Source organism: Tachyglossus aculeatus, chromosome 5, assembly GCF_015852505.1.
Source record: "Tachyglossus aculeatus isolate mTacAcu1 chromosome 5, mTacAcu1.pri, whole genome shotgun sequence".
NCBI classification, from domain to species: Eukaryota; Metazoa; Chordata; class Mammalia; order Monotremata; family Tachyglossidae; genus Tachyglossus; species Tachyglossus aculeatus.
Genome location: NC_052070.1, coordinates 79158027 through 79178625, shown reverse-complemented (window position 1 = coordinate 79178625; position 20599 = coordinate 79158027). Strand labels below are relative to the sequence as shown.

General features: G+C 46.5%; 1 protein-coding gene across 1 annotated transcript in view; it reads left to right on the top strand.

The window, feature by feature from the left end:
• Positions 1-3064: 3064 nt before the first annotated feature.
• Positions 3065-20599, top strand: part of POLB (DNA polymerase beta) — a 43441-nt gene continuing 25906 nt past the window's right edge. Inside the window, exons 1-7 of the mRNA XM_038746614.1 lie at positions 3065-3337; positions 8080-8137; positions 14428-14494; positions 15819-15893; positions 16622-16680; positions 16997-17046; positions 17448-17499. Of these exons, the coding sequence (XP_038602542.1) occupies positions 3277-3337; positions 8080-8137; positions 14428-14494; positions 15819-15893; positions 16622-16680; positions 16997-17046; positions 17448-17499 (422 nt within the window). The 5' untranslated portion in view covers positions 3065-3276. The remainder of the gene's footprint in view (positions 3338-8079; positions 8138-14427; positions 14495-15818; positions 15894-16621; positions 16681-16996; positions 17047-17447; positions 17500-20599) is intronic.

Genomic DNA, 20599 nt, shown 5'->3' with positions numbered 1-20599 from the left:
TCTTGCAGCACAGAGACACAAACGAACAACGGCCTGATGAGGAACACGTCCCCCCAGGGAAAGTTGGAGAAGTTGCCTTGAAGATATTCATTCCCGGTCCGGTCGGAAACCTGCCTGGCGGTCTGTGAGCGAGGCGGTTCCAGACAGACGATCGTGCAAAAGGATTTTTTAAAGGCGACGCTTCCGCAGATGAAACAGACTCACAGGCAACCACAGAACAGGAACCAGCCGGGGAATCGAGGCGCTGAGCGCCGACTGCCGCGGCCGGCACTCGGTCCCTCCCGAAAACAGAAAGCAGATTACCGTTACCTCCGGAGGTTGCCGACCCCAGGATCCACCAGGCCGAAATGAGGTTCAGTCGGCGTCGGGGGACGGTCTAGACCTCTCAGCCTTGAGTCCCGGGGCCCTGGACCATCTCAGGGGCCGGCTCCCCTAGAAGTCAGAGCGGAGCGGTCTCCTTCCCCCGAGGCCAAGGTCCTCCCGGGTTGGGTCTCCACGGTGACACCATCATCAATCGTATTTGTTGAGCGCTTACTGTGTGCAGAGCACTGTACTAAGCGCTTGGGAAGTACAACCCAGCCACATATAGAGACGGTCCCTACCCTACAGTGGGCTCACAGTCTAAAAGACACGGGACACTGTGAATCATCATCAATCGTCTTTATTGAGCGCTTACTGTGTGCAGAGCACTGTACTCAGCGCTTGGGAAGTACAAGTCGGCCACATATAGAGACGGTCCCTACCCCGCAGTGGGTTCAATCATCATCATCATCAATTGTATGTATTGAGCACTTACTGTGTGCAGAGCACTGTACTAAGTGCTTGGGAAGTACAAGTCGGCCACATATAGAGACGGTCCCTACCCCACAGTAGGCTCACAGCCTAAAAGACACGGGACACCGTGAATCATCATCATCATCATCAATCGTATTTATTGAGTGCTTACCGTGTGCAGAGCACTGTACTAAGCGCTTGGGAAGTACAAGTCGGCCACATATAGAGACGGTCCCTACCCCGCAGTGGGCTCACAGTCTAAAAGACACGGGACACCGGGAATCATCATCATCATCAAGGCTTCAAGGGTTTCAAGGCTGTCTATCACCTCACCCCCTCCTACCTCACCTCCCTTCTCTCCTTCTACTGCCCAGCCCGCACCCTCCACTCCTCCACCACTAATCTCCTCACTGTACCTTGCTCTCGCCTGTCCCGCCATCGACCCCCGGCCCACGTCATCCCCCGGGCCTGGAATGCCCTCCCTCTGCCCATCCGCCAAGCTAGCTCTCTTCCTCCCTTCAAGGCCCTGCTGAGAGCTCACCTCCTCCAGGAGGCCTTCCCAGACTGAGCCCCTTCCTTCCTCTCCCCCTCGTCCCCCTCTCCATCCCCCCGTCTTACCTCCTTCCCTTCCCCACAGCACCTGTATATATGTATATATGGTTGTACATATTTATTACTCTATTTATTTATTTATTTATTTATTTTACTTGTACATTTCTATCCTACTTATTTTATTTTGTTGGTATGTTTGGTTCTGTTCTCTGTCTCCCCCTTTTAGACTGTGAGCCCACTGTTGGGTAGGGACTGTCTCTATGTGCTGCCAATTTGTACTTCCCAAGCGCTTAGTACAGTGCTCTGCACATAGTAAGCGCTCAATAAATACGATTGATTGATTGATTGATTGATCATCATCAATCGTATTTATTGAGCGCTTACTGTGTGCAGAGCACTGTACTAAGCGCTTGGGAAGTACAAGTCGGCCACATAGAGAGGCGGTCCCTACCCCACAGTGGGCTCACAGTCTAAAAGACACGGGACACCGTGAATCATCATCAGTCATCTTTATTGAGCGCTTACTGTGTGCAGAGCACTGTACTCAGCGCTTGGGAAGTACAAGTTGGCCACATATAGAGACGGTCCCTACCCCGCAGTGGGCTCAATCATCATCATCATCAATTGTATGTATTGAGCGCTTACTGTGTGCAGAGCACTGTACTATGCGCTTGGGAAGTACAAGTCGGCCACATATAGAGACGGTCCCTACCCCACAGTGGGCTCACAGTCTAAAAGACACAGGACACCGTGACATCTCGCCGGGGCCTCCACATGTTGTGCGTCATCATCCTCATCATCAATCGTATGTATTGAGCGCTTACTGTGTGCAGAGCGCTTGGGAAGTACAAATCGGCAACATATAGAGACAGTCCCTACCCAACAGTGGGCTCACAGTCTAAAAGACTTATGCAGAGAATCAGGAAGCGAGACCCAAAAGTGGTGGACTTTTATTAGCGGGCGGCTGCCAGGGGGGAGAGACCCAAATCAAGCAGCCCCCATCAGGGGTAGGGCTGGAGTTTATATAGGCCCCAAACCGCAAAGCCAACGCTTGGGAGTTGCATAAGCGGAAAGTTACAGAAGCAAACACTTGCAATTAGTTAATTTCTCGCTCGAGGGCCACATGAACAGGGTGGGGGGGGAGGACTTTCGTCAGGCAGGTTTTGTGGAGGGGGGTTTTGTCGGGCTTTCTTCTTCCGTGAAGAAGGGCCTGCAAAATGGCGGGGGGAAGGGCTGGGGAAACAAAATGGAGGTCGGATAGATTTGTACAGAGCATCATCATCAACCGTATTTATTGAAGATAAACTGTACAGATTCACTACTCTGTTTATTTCACTTGTGCTTATTTACTGTTCTATTTATTTTGTTAATGACGTGCACGTCGACATGATTTTATTTGTTCTGACGGTTTTGACCCCTGTCTTGCTGTCTCCGCCCCCCCCCCCCCGCATTCTTCCTCAGCGTTCACTTCTGCGCGTGCGCGGGCCATGTCGGCGGGCCGACGTCGAGCCGTGACGTCAGACGCCGACGCACGCACTGTCTCCCCCTCGCCCCGTTCCGCCTCAGCGTTCACTTCTGCGCGTGCGCGGGCTCCGTCAGCGGGCCGACGTCCATCCGTGACGTCAGACGCCGACGCACGCACTGTCTCCCCCCGCCCCGTTCCGCCTCGGCGTTCACTTCTGCGCGTGCGCGGGCCCTGTCAGCGGGCCGACGTGAGCCGTGACGTCAGACGCAGACGCACGCAGAGGACGTACGGTCTGGCCATGGGGCAGCACCCCCCCCACTGTGGGCAGGGCCTGGGCCCATTACTAGGCCGCGGGGCGTCCAACGACGAGGGTTGGGGGCGTTTAAGCGCTTAGTACAGTGCCCTGCACACAGTAGGCGCTCAATAAAGACGATCGATTGATTGATTAAAAGGGCCGGGACCCCCCTAATCCGGTCCGGTCCGCCATGAGTAAGAGGAAAGCCCCCCAGGAGACACTCAACGTGGGGATCACCGACTTCCTGACGGGTCAGCAGGCCGTGGGCGGGGAAGAGGGAGGGGGCCTGTTATCATCATTATTAATAATAATAAGAATCTATAATATTATTTATAATATAATATAAATATTATATAATATAATACAAATGATAATGATATTAATATTATTAATAATGGTATTTGGTAAGCGTTTACTATGGGCAAAGCACTGTTCTAAGCGCTGGGGAGGTTACAAGGTGATCAGGTGGTCCCACGGGGGGCTCCCAGTTTTAATCCCCATTTTACAGATGAGGGAACTGAGGCCCAGAGAAGTGAAGTGAGTCGCCCAAAGTCACACAGCTGACGGTTGGCGGAGCCGGGATTTGAACCCATAATAATAATAATGGTATTTGGTAAGCGCTTACTATGTGCAAAGCACCGTTCTAAGCGCTGGGGAGGTTACAAGGTGATCAGGTGGTCCCATGGGGGGCTCCCAGTTTTAATCCCCATTTTACAGATGAGGGAACTGAGGCACAGAGAAGTAAAGTTAGTCGCCCAAAGTCACACAGCTGACAGGTGGCGGAGCCGGGATTTGAACCCATAGTAATAATACTGATAATGATGGCATTTGTTAAGCGCTTACCATGTGCAAAGCACTGTTCTAAGCGCTGGGGAGGTTACAAGGTGATCAGGTGGTCCCATGGGGGGGCTCCCAGTTTGAATCCCCATGTTACAGATGAGGGAACTGAGGCACAGAGAAGTGAAGTGACTCGCCCAAAGTCACACAGCTGACGGTTGGCGGAGCTGGGATTTGAACCCATAATAGTAATAATAATGATGGCGTTTGTTAAGCGCTTACTGTGTGTAAAGCACCGTTCTAAGTGCTGGGGAGGTTACAAGGTGATCAGGTTGTCCCATGGGGGGCTCCCAGTTTTAATAATAATAATAATAATGATGGCATGTATTAAGCGCTTACTATGTGCAAAGCACTGTTCTAAGCGCCGGAGAGGTTACAAAGGGATCAGGTTGTACCACGGGGGGCTCCCAGTCTTAATCCCCATTTTACAGATGAGGGAACTGAGGCCCAGAGAAGTGAAATGACTTGCCCAAGGTCACACAGCAGATGTGGGAGAGCCGGGATTCGAACCCCTGACCTCTGACTCCAAAGCCCGGGCTCTTTCCACTGAGCCACGCTGCTTCTCTAATCCCCATTTGAACCCATAATAATAATAATAATGGTATTTGGTAAGCACTTATGTGCAAAGCACTGTTCTAAGCGCTGGGGAGGTTACAAGGTGCCCACTGTTGGGTAGGGACTGTCTCTATATGTTGCCAACTTGTACTTCCCAAGTGCTTAGTACAGTTCTCGGCACACAGTAAGCGCTCAATAAATACGATTGATTGATTGATCAGGTGGTCCCATGGGGGGCTCCCAGTTTTAATCCCCGTGTTACAGATGAGGGAACTGAGGCCCAGAGAAGTGAAGTGAGTCACCCAAAGTCCCACAGCTGACAGTTGGCGGAGCCGGGATTTGAACCCATAATAATAATAATAATGATGGCATTTAAGTGCTTACTATGTGCAAAGCAATGTTCTAAGCGCTGGGGAGTCTGCAAGGTGATCAGGTTGTCCCATGGGGGGCTCACAGTTTTAATCCCCATTTTACACATGAGGGAACTGAGGCCCAGAGAAGTGAAGTGACTCGCCCAAAGTCACACAGCTGACAGTTGGCGGAGCCGGGATTTGAACCCATGGCCTCTGACTCCAAAGCCCGGGCTCTTTCCACTGAGCCACGCGGCTTCTCCAATAACAATGATAGTGATGGCATTTATTAAGCGCTTCCCATGTGCTGGGGAGCTTACAAGGTGATCAGGTTGGCCCACGGGGGGGCTCACAGTCTTAAGCCCCATTTTACAGATGAGAGAAGTGAAGTGACTTGCCCAAAGTCACACAGCTGGCAATTGGTGGGAGCTGGGATTTGAACCCATGACTTCTGACTCCAAAGCCTGAGCTCTTTCCACTGAGCCACGCTGCTTCTCTAATAATATTGGCGTTTGTTAAGCGCTTACTATATGTCAAGCATTGTTCTAAGAGCTAATAATAATAATAATAATAATGATGATGGCATGCATTTATTAAGCGCTTAATATGTGCAAAGTGCTGTTCTAAGCGCTGAGGAGGCTACAAGGTGATCAGTTTGTCCCACGGGGGGGCTCACAGTATTAATCCCCATTTTACAGATTGAGGGAACTGAGGCCCAGAGAAGTTGTGACTTGCCCAAAGTCACACAGCTGGCAATTGGTGGGAGCCGGGATTTGAACCCATGACCTCTGACTCCAAAGCCCGAGCTCTTTCCACTGAGCCCCGCTGCTTCTCTAATAATAATGGCATTTGTTAAGCGCTCACTATGTGCCAAGCACTGTTCTAAGAGCTAATAATAATAATGATGGCATTTATTAAGCGCTTAATATATGCAAAGTACTGTTCTAAGCGCAGAGGAGGCTACAAGGTGATCAGGTTGTCCCACTGGGGGGCTCAGTCTTAATCCCCATTTTACAGATGAGGGAACTGAGGCCCAGAGAAGGTGAAGTGACTTGCCCAAAGTCACAGAGCTGGCAATTGGTGGGAGCCGGGATTTGAACCCATGACCTCTGACTCCAAAGCCCGAGCTCTTTCCACTGAGCCCCGCCGCTTCTCTAATAATAATGGCATTTGTTAAGCGCTCACTATGTGCCAAGCACTGTTCTAAGAGCTAATAATAATAATGATGGCATTTATTAAGCGCTTAATATATGCAAAGCACTGTTCTAAGCGCAGAGGAGGCTACAAGGTGATCAGGTTGTCCCACTGGGGGGCTCAGTCTTAATCCCCATTTTACAGATGAGGGAACTGAGGCCCAGAGAAGTGAAGTGACTTGCCCAAAGTCACACAGCTGGCAATTGGTGGGAGCCGGGATTTGAACCCATGACCTCTGACTCCAAAGCCCGAGCTCTTTCCACTGAGCCCCGCCGCTTCTCTAATAATAATGGCATTTGTTAAGCGCTTACTATGTGCCAAGCACTGTTCTAAGAGCTAATAATATAATGGTATTTGTTAAGCGCTTACTATGTGCCGAGCACTGTTCTAGGCGCTGGGGTAGATACAAGGTAATCAAGTCGTCCCACGGGGGGCTCACAGTCTTCATCCCCATGTACAGATCATCAGTCGTATTTATTGAGCGCTTACTATGTGCAGAGCATAATAATCATGATGGCATTTATTAAGCACTTACTATGTACAAAAGCATTGTGCTTAGCGCTGGGGAGGTTACAAGGTGATCAGGTTGGCCCACGGGGGGCTCATAGGCTTCATCCCCATTTTACAGATGAGGGAGCTGAGGCCCAGAGAAGTTGTGACTTGCCCAAGGTCACACAGCAGACATGTGGGGGAGCCGGGATTAGAACCCACGACCTTTGACTCCCAAGCCTGTGCTCTTCATCATCATCAATCGTATTTATTGAGCGCTTACTGTGTGCAGAGCACTGGACTAAGCGCTTGGGAAGTACCAGTTGGCAACATGTAGAGATAGTCCCTACCCAGCAGTGGGCTCACAGTCCAAAGTGTACTTCCCAGGCGCTTAGTACAGTGCTCTGCCCACAGTAAGCGCTCAATAAATACGATCGAGCGATTGATTCTCTAAACCGAAGCACAGAGAAGTTAAGTGACTTGCCCAAGGTCATTACAATCATCATTTGCTCCCGTTCATCACTCTTGTCCATCGCCTGTTTTCAGTCCGTCGGTGCTATTTATTGAGCACCCACTGTGTGTAGAGCACTGTCCTAAGTGCTTGGGAGAGGATGGTATGGCAGTTGGTCAGCGCTTAGACCAGTACTTGGCACATAGTAAGCGCTTAACACATAGCATGATTATTAGACACCGTTCCCTGCCCACAGTGAGCAGCCTCTCCCTTTGAGCTTTTGATGCAGACCACCCGTTTATTTCTTTAAAAGGCACCCAGCACATAGCCCCTGAAAAGACCATGTGGCTTCCAAATCTGTGCATTTGGCGATTTAGTAGGCCAACTTATTGGCCTCCTTCATTGCCCCATGGCTTCAGCCAGTCAATCGATAGGATTTATAATAATAATGATGATGATGGGTTTTGTTAGGCGCTTACTATGTAGCCGGCACTGAGTGTTCATTCTGCGCCAAACCTCTGGTTGTCACTCCTTGTGTGAGTTCCTTGGCCCATTCGTTCAGTCGCATTTATTGAGCGCCTAGTGTGTGAGAAGCAGCGTGGCTCAGTGGAAAGAGCCCGGGCTTTGGAGGCAGAGGTCGTGGGTTCGAATCTCGGCTCCGCCACCTAGTTGCGGGACCTTGGGCAAGCCACTTCTCTGTGCCTCAGTTCCCTCATCTGTAAAATGGGATGAAGACTGTGAGCCCCCCGTGGGACAACCTGATCACCTTGTATCCCCCCAGCGCTTAGAACAGTGCTTTGGACATAGTAAGCGCTTAATAAATGCCATCATTATTATTATTATTATTACTAAGCGCTTCTGCGCGGGCTGGTTCCGTGCTGAGGATATCAGTTTCTGACGGCTGCCCTTAGCACCTCGTTGAATATTACCCGGTTCCCTCTGTGTGTTCATTTATTGAGCGCTTACTGTGTGCAGAGCACTGTACTAAGCGCTCGGGAAGTCCAAGTTGGCAACATCTAGGGACGGTCCCTGCCCGACAACGGGCTCACAGTCTAGAAGGGGGAGGCAGACGACAAAAACAAAATATGTCACCTTGCACAACGTGTTGCTTTTCCAGAGCTTGCAAACTACGAGAGGAACGTCAACCGGGCAATCCACAAATACAACGCGTACAGGTAGGACTGTGGTGTGGGTTGTGGTAATAATAATGACGGCGTTTGTTAAGCGCTTACTATGTGCGAAGCACTGTTCTAAGCGCTGGGAATAGTACTTCGGCAAGACTTCGTCATCCGTCCTGCTTCTCCAAATGAGCCTTTGGTTCCTCTCCTTATAGGAGAGGTTGATATATTTAGTTTTCCCTAATCTTCCTAATCTTTGAACCTTCCGTGGTTTCCCCAACTGTGTTCCTTTTCGCTTGTACATATTTATTACTCTGTTTATTTATTTTCCTTGTACCTATGTATTCTATTTATTTTATTTTGTTAGTATGTTTGGTTTTGTTCTCTGTCTCCCCCTTGTAGACTGTGAGCCCACTGTTGGGTAGGGACCGTCTCTATATGTTGCCAACTTGGACTTCCCAAGCGCTTAGTACAGTGCTCTGCACACACGGTAAGCGCTCAATAAATACGATCGATGATGATAATTGTGGTATTTATTAGGTGCTGCCTTTGTGCCGAGTGTTGGGGTAAATACAGTCAGATCAGAGAATCCCCGTCCCACCTAGGGCTAGGGTTGGAGGGAGAACAAAAATGTAATTCCTCATTTAGAAATGATGAAACTAAGGCACAAATAAGTTAATGGACATGCCCAAGTTCCCACTAGGCCCCATTGCTCCTGGTGTTGGTGTTCTGGTGTGTGAAACACTGTGCCAAGCGTCAGTCGGAGCAGACACAGGCCCTGTCCCGTTGTGGGGCGTGGAGGGGGGGGCTCACAGTCCAAGGGAAAGGGGGAACAGGTGTTCAGTCCACATTTTACAGATGAAAAGACTGAGGCACAGAGAAGTCAAATGAGTTGCCAACAAGCGGCAAGGGGCAGAGCTGGAATTACAACCCGGGTCTGCTGACTCCAATCAATCAGTGGTATTTCTTGAGCCGCCGACTGTGTGCAGAGTGCTGTGCTAAGCACTTGGGAGAGTCCAGTGTAACGGAGTTGGTGGACGCGTCATGAGTGCTTACTGTGTGCAGCGTTTGGGAGAGTACCACACAACACAATATACGACACATTCCGTGCCACGGCAATTAGCCCGCGGCCTTTCCGTTAGGCCGTGTAGGTGTGGAGAAGAATAGGTGCTTCTGTCCCTTGAATGACAGGTGGGAGGCACCCCACATAATAATAATAATCAATCAATCAATCGTATTTATTGAGCGCTTACTGTGTGCAGAGCACCGTACTGAGCGCTTGGGAAGTCGGCAACACATAGAGACAGTCCCTACCCAACAGCGGGCTCGCAGTCTAGAATAAATGACATTTATTAAGCGCTTACTTACTTTTTAGACTGTGAGCCCACTGTTGGGTAGGGACTGTCTCTATATGTTGCCAATTTGTACTTCCCAAGCGCTTAGTACAGTGCTCTGCACATGGGAAGCGCTCAATAAATACGATTGATGATGATGATGAGCAAAGCACTGTTCTAAGCGCTGGGGAGGTTACAAGGTGGTCAGGTTGTCCCACGAGGGGCTCACAGTCTTAATCCCCATCATCATCATCATCAATTGTATTTATTGAGCGCTTACTATGTGCAGAGCACTGTACTAAGCGCTTGGGAAGTACAAATTGGCAACATATAGAGACAGTCCCTACCCAACAGTGGGCTCAGAAGAGGTAGCTGAGGCACAGAGAAGTGAAGTGACTCGCCCAACACAGCTGACAATTGGCAGAGCCGGGATTCGAACCCATGGCCTCTGACTCCAAAGCCCGGGCTCTTTCCGCTGAGCCACGCTGCTTCGCGTCCCATCACCTGCTGTGTTGCCCGGTGTAACGTTTGTGCCGTCACGGCCATAGAGGCAAAGAAAATGTTTTTACTTTCAACTTTGCTCCTTGGGTGGTGTGGTTACATCATAGTCGCACATCTTAATCCATTCCCCAGCACCAGTGAGATCTGGTAGTGTGCGTAAAGGACTCAGCCGTACTCAAACCATTCTAAACACGATAGTCAAAAACCTGCAATTCGGTAGCACACTTAGGGGCAAGAACCTGGGAGTTAGAGGACCTATATTTTAATCGTAACTCTGCCATTTGCCTGCTGTGTGACCTTGGGCAAGACGCTTACCTTCTCTGTATCTGTTTCCTCAACTGAAAAATGGGGGCTCAGTATCTCTTTTCCCTTAGACTGTGCGCTCCGTGGGGGACAGGGATGGTGTCCAACCTGATTAACCTGTATCCGCCCAGCATTTAGAACAGTGAGCGCTTAGCAAAGGATGTAATTATTTTAATTACTGCACTTGTGAACTACTGGAAAATGTTCAATTTAGGAGACTGTAGCCTGTAAGCTCCCTCTTGACTGTAAACTCGCTATGGGCAGGCATCACGTCTGTTAATTCTCTTGTATTATGCTCTGCACATACGAGTTACCTCATCTGTAAAATGGGGATTCAGACTGTGAACCCCACGTGGGACAACCTGATCACCTTGTAACCTCCCCAGCGCTTAGAACAGTGCTTTGCACATGGTGAGCGCTTAATAAATGCCATCATTATTATTATCTGAAAAATGGGGGCTCAGTATCTGTTTTCCCTTAGACTGTGCGCTCCGTGGGGGACAGGGATGGTGTCCAACCTGATTAACCTGTATCCGCCCAGCATTTAGAGCAGTGAGCGCTTAGCAAAGGGTGTAATTATTTTAATTACTACATTTGTGAACTACTGGGAAATGTTCAATTTAGGAGACTGTAGCCTGTAAGCTCCCTCTTGACTGTAAACTCGCTATGGGCAGGGATCACGTCTGTTAATTCTCTTGTATTATGCTCTGCACATACGAGTTACCTCATCTGTAAAATGGGGATTCAGACTGTGAACCCCACGTGGGACAACCTGATCACCTTGTAACCTCCCCAGCGCTTAGAACAGTGCTTTGCACATGGTGAGCGCTTAATAAATGCCATCATTATTATTATTATTATCTGAAAAATGGGGGCTCAGTATCTGTTTTCCCTTAGACTGTGCGCTCCGTGGGGGACAGGGATGGTGTCCAACCTGATTAACCTGTATCCACCCAGCATTTAGAACAGTGAGCGCTTAGCAAAGGATGTAATTATTTTAATTACTGCACTTGTGAACTACTGGGAAATTTTCAACTTAGGAGACTGTAGCCTGTAAGCTCCCTCTTGACTGTAAACTCGCTATGGGCAGGGATCACGTCTGTTAATTCTCTTGTATTATGCTCTGCACATACGAGTTACCTCATCTGTAAAATGGGGATTAAGACTGTGAACCCCACGTGGGACAACCTGATCACCTTGTAACCTCCCCAGCGCTTAGAACAGTGCTTTGCACATGGTGAGCGCTTAATAAATGCCATCATCATTATTATTATTATCTGTAAAATGGGGATTAAGGCCATGAGCCCCACGTGGGGCAACCCGATCACCTTGTAACCTCCCCAGCGCCTAGAACAGTGCTTTGCACTTAGTAAGCGCTTAATAAATGCCATCATTATTACTATTATCTGTAAAATGGGGATTAAGACCATGAGCCCCACGTGGGACAGCCTGATCACCTTGTAACCTCCCCAGCGCTTAGAACAGTGCTTTGCACATAGTAAGCGCTTAATAAATGCCATCATTACTATTATTATTAAATACTATTGATTGACTGAGGCTAATTACCTCCTAAAGTGAAGGTTGTTTTTTTTTTTTTAACTGTACTTGTTACTATGTGCCAAGCACTTTACTGAGCCTTGGGGTAGATACAGATAATCAGGTTGGACATAGCCTCTGTCCCTCATTGGGCTCACACTCAAAGTAGGAAGGGGAAAAGGTATTGATTTCCCATTTTACAGATGAGGGAACTGATGCACAGAGAAATGAAATGATTTGCCCAAGGTCACACGGCGGACAAGGGGCAGGGGCAAGATTAGAACCCAGGTCCTCTGGCTCACAGACCCCATGCTCTTTCCATTAGGCCACACTGCTTCTCACTGTACAAATTTCCCTACGCCAATAATTAAGCTTTTTGAAACGCATAGACAAGAGAGATATGCAAGAGATTCTAAAAAGCGTGAAGAAGCATGACTACTGAATTCTGCGATTTTGGCAGCTGAGGGACAGATAAGTAGAAATAAAAAGAAGACTAAATGTCTTTCTTGAACCTGGGGGTGCATCAATGCGTAATTAAGCTCCAGCAAACTAAATGTCTGCAGAGAGGTTTTTCTAGCCTTCTAACCCTCTCTAGACGGTAAGCTCATTGTGGACAGGGAACATATCTATCAATGCTGTTTTATTGTACTTTCCCAAGCTCCTAGTATAGTGTTCTGTACACTGTAAGCCTTCAAAAAAATACCACCGATGATTGTGGTTGTGAGACCCGGACGGGCCGCAGGCTTCCTGTGCATCTGTGAACCATAATTAATATTAAGCAAGATTGCAAAAGATGAGATCCTTGAACACCACTCAGTCTACCGACGCTGAAAACGAGGCGTATTGCAGCACAGGTCTTCAGTACTAAAAAATATGCAGAGGATAAGTGATAGTATGACCTGTGTCTTAATAAAGTGCTTGCATTTTATTGGATAGCAATGAGGCTATCCAGCTAGCCGGTGAATATGACACTGAAATATGACTTCTGGGGCTGTGGCGCGTCAGAGATGTTGAGGTGAGCAGTGGCTGACCAACAAAGCCAATATAGCACGTGAGCTATAAATAGGGTCATTTCAGGCAAATGCTTAGGGTAAGTCATGAATTTTAAGAGCTAGCAGCAGATTATGAAAGAATCGATTGTTTCCAAAAGAAAATTGCAGTACATGTGGGGTATGGAAAGGAACGAGTGATCACCAGCCTTTTCGGGCACACCGCCTTACGTGGTTAAATGCCATGAGCAGCGTCTTCAGGTGTGGAGAAACCGTATATGTTTCTGCGCCTGTGTGGAAATACACACATGCCCTTGTAATCTAAGGATTTAGCAGAATCCGAGTCTCACTTGGCCCTTCAAGTAGAAGTAATGACACTGGACTAAATAAATGGGAATTAATATACAATAGTGGGAATTATAATTCTAATAAATGGGAATTTTAATAAGAGAAGTGCAGGACACATTCCCAGCCCACAGGGAGTTGACACCCTGATGGGTGAGGTAAACAGAATAGTCGCAACAGAGGCATTAAAATAAAATTGGATGTTCAATCCAATAATCCTGTAGCATTTGCAGATTTTTTTTTTAGTAATTTATGGTTTTGCCTACTTGTGGGGGGGCTGTATCCATACCATGGCTGCCCGGCAATGGGCACTGGTTCCTCCTCAAGCTTCTGATCTGTGTCTGATCCCTGTTTGATCACTAGCAGCTTCAGTGACCACCTGGCCACCTCCTCCCACCCCTAGGACAGCCTGCATGGCCGTGAGCGGTAGATTAAACTTCCTAGGGCTTTGGGTGCAGCTGCCGTGAGGCACAGGTGGTATTTGTGGTTTCAGTTTATTCACAGGAGTTTCTCTAACGCAGCGAAACCGAAGGCACCATGGATATTCTGTACACAGGTGGTGAGGCTGGGCATAAATAAATAAATGCATCTGTGTAAGAAGTGGCTGAGGAGTTGATAAGGTTTCACAGTCTTTATAATTAATAGAGAAGCGGTGGTTGATGGGGGGTGAGATTGTAGGAGGGCTTTAAAAGAGTGGGGATTTGAGATCTGCCAACTTGTACTTCCCAAGCGCTTAGTCCAGTGCTCTGCACACAGTAAGCGCTCAATAAATACGATTGATTGATTGATCTGGTGGATTTTGAGGAGGAGAAGCAAAGTGGCAGGGGAGGGAGTTGTCGACCCCAGAGACAACGTGAAAAGGGAAGGGGACAGGCAAGGCGGGAGCTGGGTAATGCCGGGAGCTGGATTTGGGAGGAATAGAGTGTGTGAGCAGGGAAGAGAGCCCGTAAGGAAGGTGCAGAGGACTGGTTTTCTTTTCTAAGTGCCATTTCAAGGAAGAGAAAAACACACTGTTTTCATAGTGGCTCAAGTCTTAGTCATGATAGCGTATATTAAGTGCTTACTACACGCAGAGCACTGTACTAAGCTCTGGAGAAGAATACACAGGTAGGAATTAGACATGGTCCCTATCTCTCAGGGAGCTCACAATTAAAGAAGTGGGGTGGAGGTCCTTGGTACCCTGCCCCTCTCAGGGGGTAGGGGCTTGGGGGGATGGAAGGTGTTACTCTGCATGTCCCCCCAATATTGAATGTGTGTGTCTGCATGTCTAATAGCCCCCCTCAATTTTGAATGTGTGTGGAATTAAAATTTTATGGTACCTGTCATTATTTCCCTGTAGAAAAGCAGCCTCCGTGATAGCCAAGTACCCAAACAAAATAAAAAGTGGAGCAGAAGCAAAGAAATTGGTAAGTTCTAAGATTCATTAAGTGTGAAGATCGTTTCAGACCATTCCCACCGCGGGTAAATCAGTGAAGATCACATCTCTCATTTTAAGGGGGTATTACTGTGCTCCTAACTCTTATAAAATCTGAGTTGAAATATTTCACTTTTGGCACTTGGGGGATTAAAAACTTCAGTGCAGATGTAATTTTGTAAATATCTTTTTCCTATCTTTTTTTTCCTCTCCTAACTGAACAGTCACCCAAAATCAAGTCCCAAAACCTCGAGCAATGCCCAATTCTACTTTTTTTTGAGAATCCCAAAGTTGGGCTTCTTTTAATCAGGGCTGTAGTCCCTGAAACTTCGTCTATCAGGAAGGAGTGGTTTGCTGTCATCTCTCTGTTTAGAGGTACAACAAGCACCTGTGTGCCTTGGCACATGGAATTAGCAGCACAAGAATCAGCGTATTTTTAGAGCGATGTCCTTGCAGCATTAAGAAAGGGAAATGTAGAAACCTTTCCTTTTGTCTGGTTGGAGACCCATTTGCTCACTCGGAGACTCCGGGGGCTTCTCTTCTTTCTTCCCTTCTATTTCTGATTTGCTATTCGTTTGGGTTTATTCAGGTTAGACAATATGGAATAGAAATTCAGCAGCTTCCGTTCCCCCTCCCTTGTGAGTCTGACACATTTATTTAAAATGAAATAAATTAAAGGACATTTTAAGCTATTTTATATTTCAGAAAAATCAAATTGCTGGATAAGTCCCTGAAAGACCATCTGACCCAACCAGCCCCCTGACCGCTGGAAAGGGAATAGACCAAAGCCATCTGGAGACAGTGGTTGCTTATTCTTTTCTTAGATCTTTGGGGATGGAGACTCCACACACCTCTCAGACGTTTATTCCAGTGCTTTTTTTTTTTTTTAGCCTGATGATTTAAAACTTCATCAAGTCTATTTCCTCTTGTTCAGGTCTTTGAAGATTTGAAATAAAAGATTAGTCAGCAGTTATCTGTTTCTAAAATCACTTCAGCGTTCTTTCAGTCCTTTGGAGATTATTTTGTTGGGTTCATTTTGGTCTACTTTGCATTCTGGCACTATTGTTAATAATGCTATGATACCAAAATAATTACGGTGTTAAGCGCTTAGTATGTGTCAAGCACTGTTCTAAGCTCTGACGTAAATGCAAATTAATTAGATTGGACACAGTCCCTGTCGCACATGGGGCTCACAATCTAAATAGGACTTATCATTTTAGGGTTGCGTTTTCCTTGCCCAAATTTTGGATTTTAACTCTGTTACTATTTCAGTTCAGGAGGTGTAAGTGTTCCTTGTTCTCTTTGTTTCTCTGTAGGATGGAGTAGGAGCGAAAATTGCTGAAAAGATAGATGAGTTTTTATCCACTGGAAAATTGCGTAAATTGGAAAAGGTAAATCACTAATGCTTAAGTTTAGTTTCTTACTTGATTAAAGCATCTACCGTCATAGTTCTCTGGCCCCTAGCACGTTTAAAGTTCCATTAATGTTTCCAAAATGATGACGGGAAACCAAGAGAAAGGAGGCATATTGAAAATGAAACCCATTGCTTTAAAAGCATAGGCTCCAAGGTATTTTGAGGGGCTCCATCTGCTACTAAAATGAAGTTAACACTTTGTCAATCAATCAGTTGTATTTATTGAGTGCTTACTGTGTGCAGAGCTCTGTACTAAGCACTTGGGAGAGTACAGTATAGCAACGTTGATAGAAACGTTCCCTTCTTGCTATTCAGTCAGAAAAAGGAGGGAATAAGAGAACTGGCTTATTTCTTTCGGGCACAATATCTATTTTCCACACACAGCTTTGTCATTTCAACTCAGCCTTAGTCACAGCAGCAATTACAGTCCATGCCACACCATATAGAATAGAAGTGAAATATAGGGGAAATATAGGAGACGTGAAATATAGGATAAAATGGGAGAAGTGAAATAAAACGGGAAGTATTTTGTAAGTCAAGTGCATTCCTGTTAGGAAATTCCCTCTAAAGTCTCCTAATGCGTTTATCCCTAACAAATCTGAAAATATCACATGGAATGACTGTTAACTTCCGGCAGACTCATGTGTCCCAGATGAAGTATTTCTAGGTGCCATGCATTCCAAGATTATTTTTTGTTTTATTTAGATTCGGCAAGATGACACAAGTTCATCCATCAATTTCCTGACGAGAGTTAGTGGCATCGGGTGAGAATTATATTTGGAATAAAATAGGAAAAGGTCCATGCTTGGTGGTTTTTTCTCCCTTTTTAGGACAGGTGATTTTTTTTTTTCCTTTTAAAGCTTTTGTCCCTGTGCCGTGGGGCAAAGTACAGTACAAACTTGACATATTCTTAACGGTTACATTTTGGCATGTGCAGTTTGCTCTGCAGCAGCTCTTTAGTTATATTTTTCCTGACTCATTGAAGTGCCCTGGAGCCTTTTAAACCCTGATATTCTGATGCAGTTTTTTCCCCATTTGGGCTCAGAGGATGATAATGATGTTTCCCCTCTCTTTCTGCAGTCCATCTGCCGCCCGCAAGCTCGTAGATGAGGGAATTAAGACATTGGAAGGTGAGTGTGCTGTATAGACACGCCATATAAGTTCAGCTAGAATTTAAGTAAATGTTCATTAGTATTCTGATGAAATATAACTTGAAAGGCCTGTTCTCCACTAGATTAAGAGCAGTAAAATTAAGCAATAGTGTAGTTTCGGCTGCACAGTTAAGCAAAGGAAGATGTTCATTGGTTTAGTTATGATATATGATGGTTTACATCTGGGGAAAGGGGAATATCTTATTCTGGTTCTTTTCTTTTTTTCTCATGGATCTTGAAAATCTTTTCAGCGGTCTGTTACTCGAGTACCTTCTGTCAAAAGCTGTTGATCCATCAAATTAAATAAAGGATTAAATTTAAAAAATTTCCGATATGCTGTAGTTCCAATTCTCAGTATTTTTCTTTTATCCTTTGCGCAGATCTAAGGAAAAACGACCACAAGTTGAACCATCATCAGCGAATTGGGCTGAAGTAAGGTGGCCTTTTCGGGGTTGATGTCTACATACACAAATGCATATAATAAATAAAATAAAATGCATATAATAGAAGCCCTCTCCAGCCGAGTTAACCCAAGGGCTCTGATTGGAAACAAGAAAGAAAGGGCAGAAGAAAAGAGGAGGGAGGTGGGGGGAGATGGGAAGGCCGGGGTTGGGAACCATTCATTCAGTCTCAATTCATTCAGTCGTATTTACTGAGTGCTGACTGTGTTCAGAGCACTGTACTAAGTGCTTAATAATTGTGGTATTTAAGTGCTTACTATGTGCCAGGCAAGTGCTGGGGTGAGTACCATGAAATCAGGTTGGACACAGTCCCTGTCCCACATGAGGCTCGCAGACTCAATCTCCATTTTACAGGTGAGATAACTGAGGCACAGAGAAGTTAAGTGACTTTCCCAAGGTCACACAGCAGACCAGTGGTGGAGCCGGGATGAGAACCCATGACCTTCTGAGTCCCAGGCCCATGCTCTCTAACCATAAGGACAGACAGTTGAGGGAGAAAGAAGAGAGTTGACCCTGGGGGAGATATTCCAACTATATTGGAATAATATAATTATGCAATTATGGAATTGCTCCTTGCAGGAGCAAGGATAGCATAACTGATGGGGATATTTGACAGGGTGGCGGTGGTAACACCCCTTCACAGTTTAGGTATTCTGGTATGTGCGCATGAATAGTCAATCATATTTATTGGGCGCCTACTGTGCCAGGAGCACTGTACTGAGTGCATGGGAGAATGCAATACAGTAATAGAGATACATTCCCTACCCACAACGAGCTTACAGTCTAGAGGGGGAGACAGACATTAATATAAATAAATTACAAATACATACATAAGTGCTGTGGGGCTGAGGGTGGGGATGAATAAAGGGAACAAGGCAGGGCAGTGCAGAGGGGAGTGGGGGAAGAGGAAAGCAGAAGCTTAGTCAAGGCTTCTTGGAGGAGATCAATCAATCGATCGTATTTGTTGAGCACTTACTGTGTGCAGAGCACTGTACTAAGCGCTTGGGAAGTCCAAGTTGGCAACATATAGAGACAGTCCCCACCCAACAGTGGGCTCACAGTCTAAAAGGGGGAGCCAGAGAACAAAACCAAACATACTAACAAAATAAAATAAATGAATAGATATGTACAAGTAAAATAGAGTATTAAATATGTACAAACATATATACGTATATACAGGTGCTGCGGGGAAGGGAAGGAGGTAAGATGGGGGGATGGAGAAGGGGACGAGGGGGAGAGGAAGGAAGGGGCTCAGTCAGGGAAGGCCTCCTGGAGGAGGTGAGCTCTCAGTAGGGCCTTGAAGGGAGGAAGAGAGCTAGCTTGGCAGATGGGCAGAGGGAGAGATGTGTGTTCAATAAGGCTTTGAAATGGGGGAGTCATTGCCTGGCAGATAGGAGGATTGGTGACTGAGTGTCTGTGCATCTGGTGCAGAAATCCTTCCCGGCTGATCCCGGCATGAGTGTGGAAAGCAGGAGGAAGAGGAGAGTTTGAGGGTGTTTCCATCCACTACTGTCAAGTTGAGAAGCAGCATGGCTTAGTGGAAAGATCACGGGCTTGGGAGTCGGACGATGTGGCTCTGCCACCTGTCTGCTGTGTGACCTTGGGCAAGCCACTTCACTTCTCTCCGCCTCAGTTACCTCGTCTGTAAAATGGGGATTAAGATTTTGAGCCCCTCATGGGACAGCGTCATTACCTCGTATCTGTGCTTAGAGCCTCGTCTGTAAAATGGGGGTTAAGACTGTGAGCCCCACGTGGGACAGCCTCATTACCTTGTACCCTGTGCTTAGAGCATTGCTTGGCACATAGTAAGCGCTTAACAAATGCCATTATTATTATTATTAGTAATAACTGTCATAGCAAAATTTCCTGGTCAGGGTTTCCGAGCGGCTCCAGCTCTCGGCCAGCTGTGAGTTCTGAGCCCTCAAGGAAGCAAATCGGGGCCAGACACGGCCCAGAATGGGCCACACAGTTTTCCTAGCCATCCCCGTGGGCCAGTGCAGCCCTGGATATTAAGGGCTATTAAGCCCTTTATAATAATATTTATTATTATAAATAAATAAATAGAGTAATAAAAATGTATATTTATTAAGGGCTATTAAGCCCTGGATATTAATAAATATACATATTTATTACTCTATTTATTTATTTTACTTGTACATGTCTATCCTATTTATTTTATTTTGTTGGTATGTTTGGTTTTGTTCTCTGTCTCCCCCTTTTAAACTGTGAGCCCACTGTTGGGTAGGGACTGTCTCTATGTGTTGCCAGCTTGTACTTCCCAAGCGCTTAGTACAGTGCTCTGCACATAGTAAGCGCTCAATAAATGCGATTGATGATGATGATGATCGGACGTGACAGCTGGACGGGGAAAGGAGCAAGGGCTCCTTTTCGTGTGGCGGTTAGCCCTACCTGTCATGGCCACACCCTCCCCTCCAGATTTTTCAGCTTGTTGTTAATTTGAAAAAATATATCCGTAGAAAGTACCATAGGTGTTTGTGGTTAGTATCAAACAGTCAATCAGTGGTATTTATTCAGTGCTTAAGTGTACAGAGCACTGAAGAAAGTAGTGTCATAATCTGTGTTTGCATTGTGCATTTTGGATGACCACAGAATTAGGGAATATTCTTCTGTCTGTGTCGGGCCCTCCTGAACGGGTAGCTGAACTTTAGAATATGTGCTCATTGCCCAGTTTCATTTCTTCTTTTGGCCTCCCTCATATTCTGAAGGATTTTAGAGAAGAAACGTCCTACTGTGTGTATGCTATTTCTGATTTGTCCATGGCAAACCTTGACTGTGACTTGACCCCCTTGTAGACTGTGAGCCCACTGTTGGGTAGGGACCGTCTCTAGATGTTGCCAACTTGGACTTCCCAAGCGCTTAGTACAGTGCTCTGCACACAGTAAGCGCTCAATAAATACGATTGACTAAGTTTTGCATTACAAAGATGTTGTTTTAGAAGTGCTCTTCTACAGAGCCTGCAGGTTTTGAGGTTTAATTGCCTTGTGCTTCTTGAAAGTAAACGGGATTGAGATCTATTTATTTAGCTCTATTGAGAGCTCATCATGTGCAGA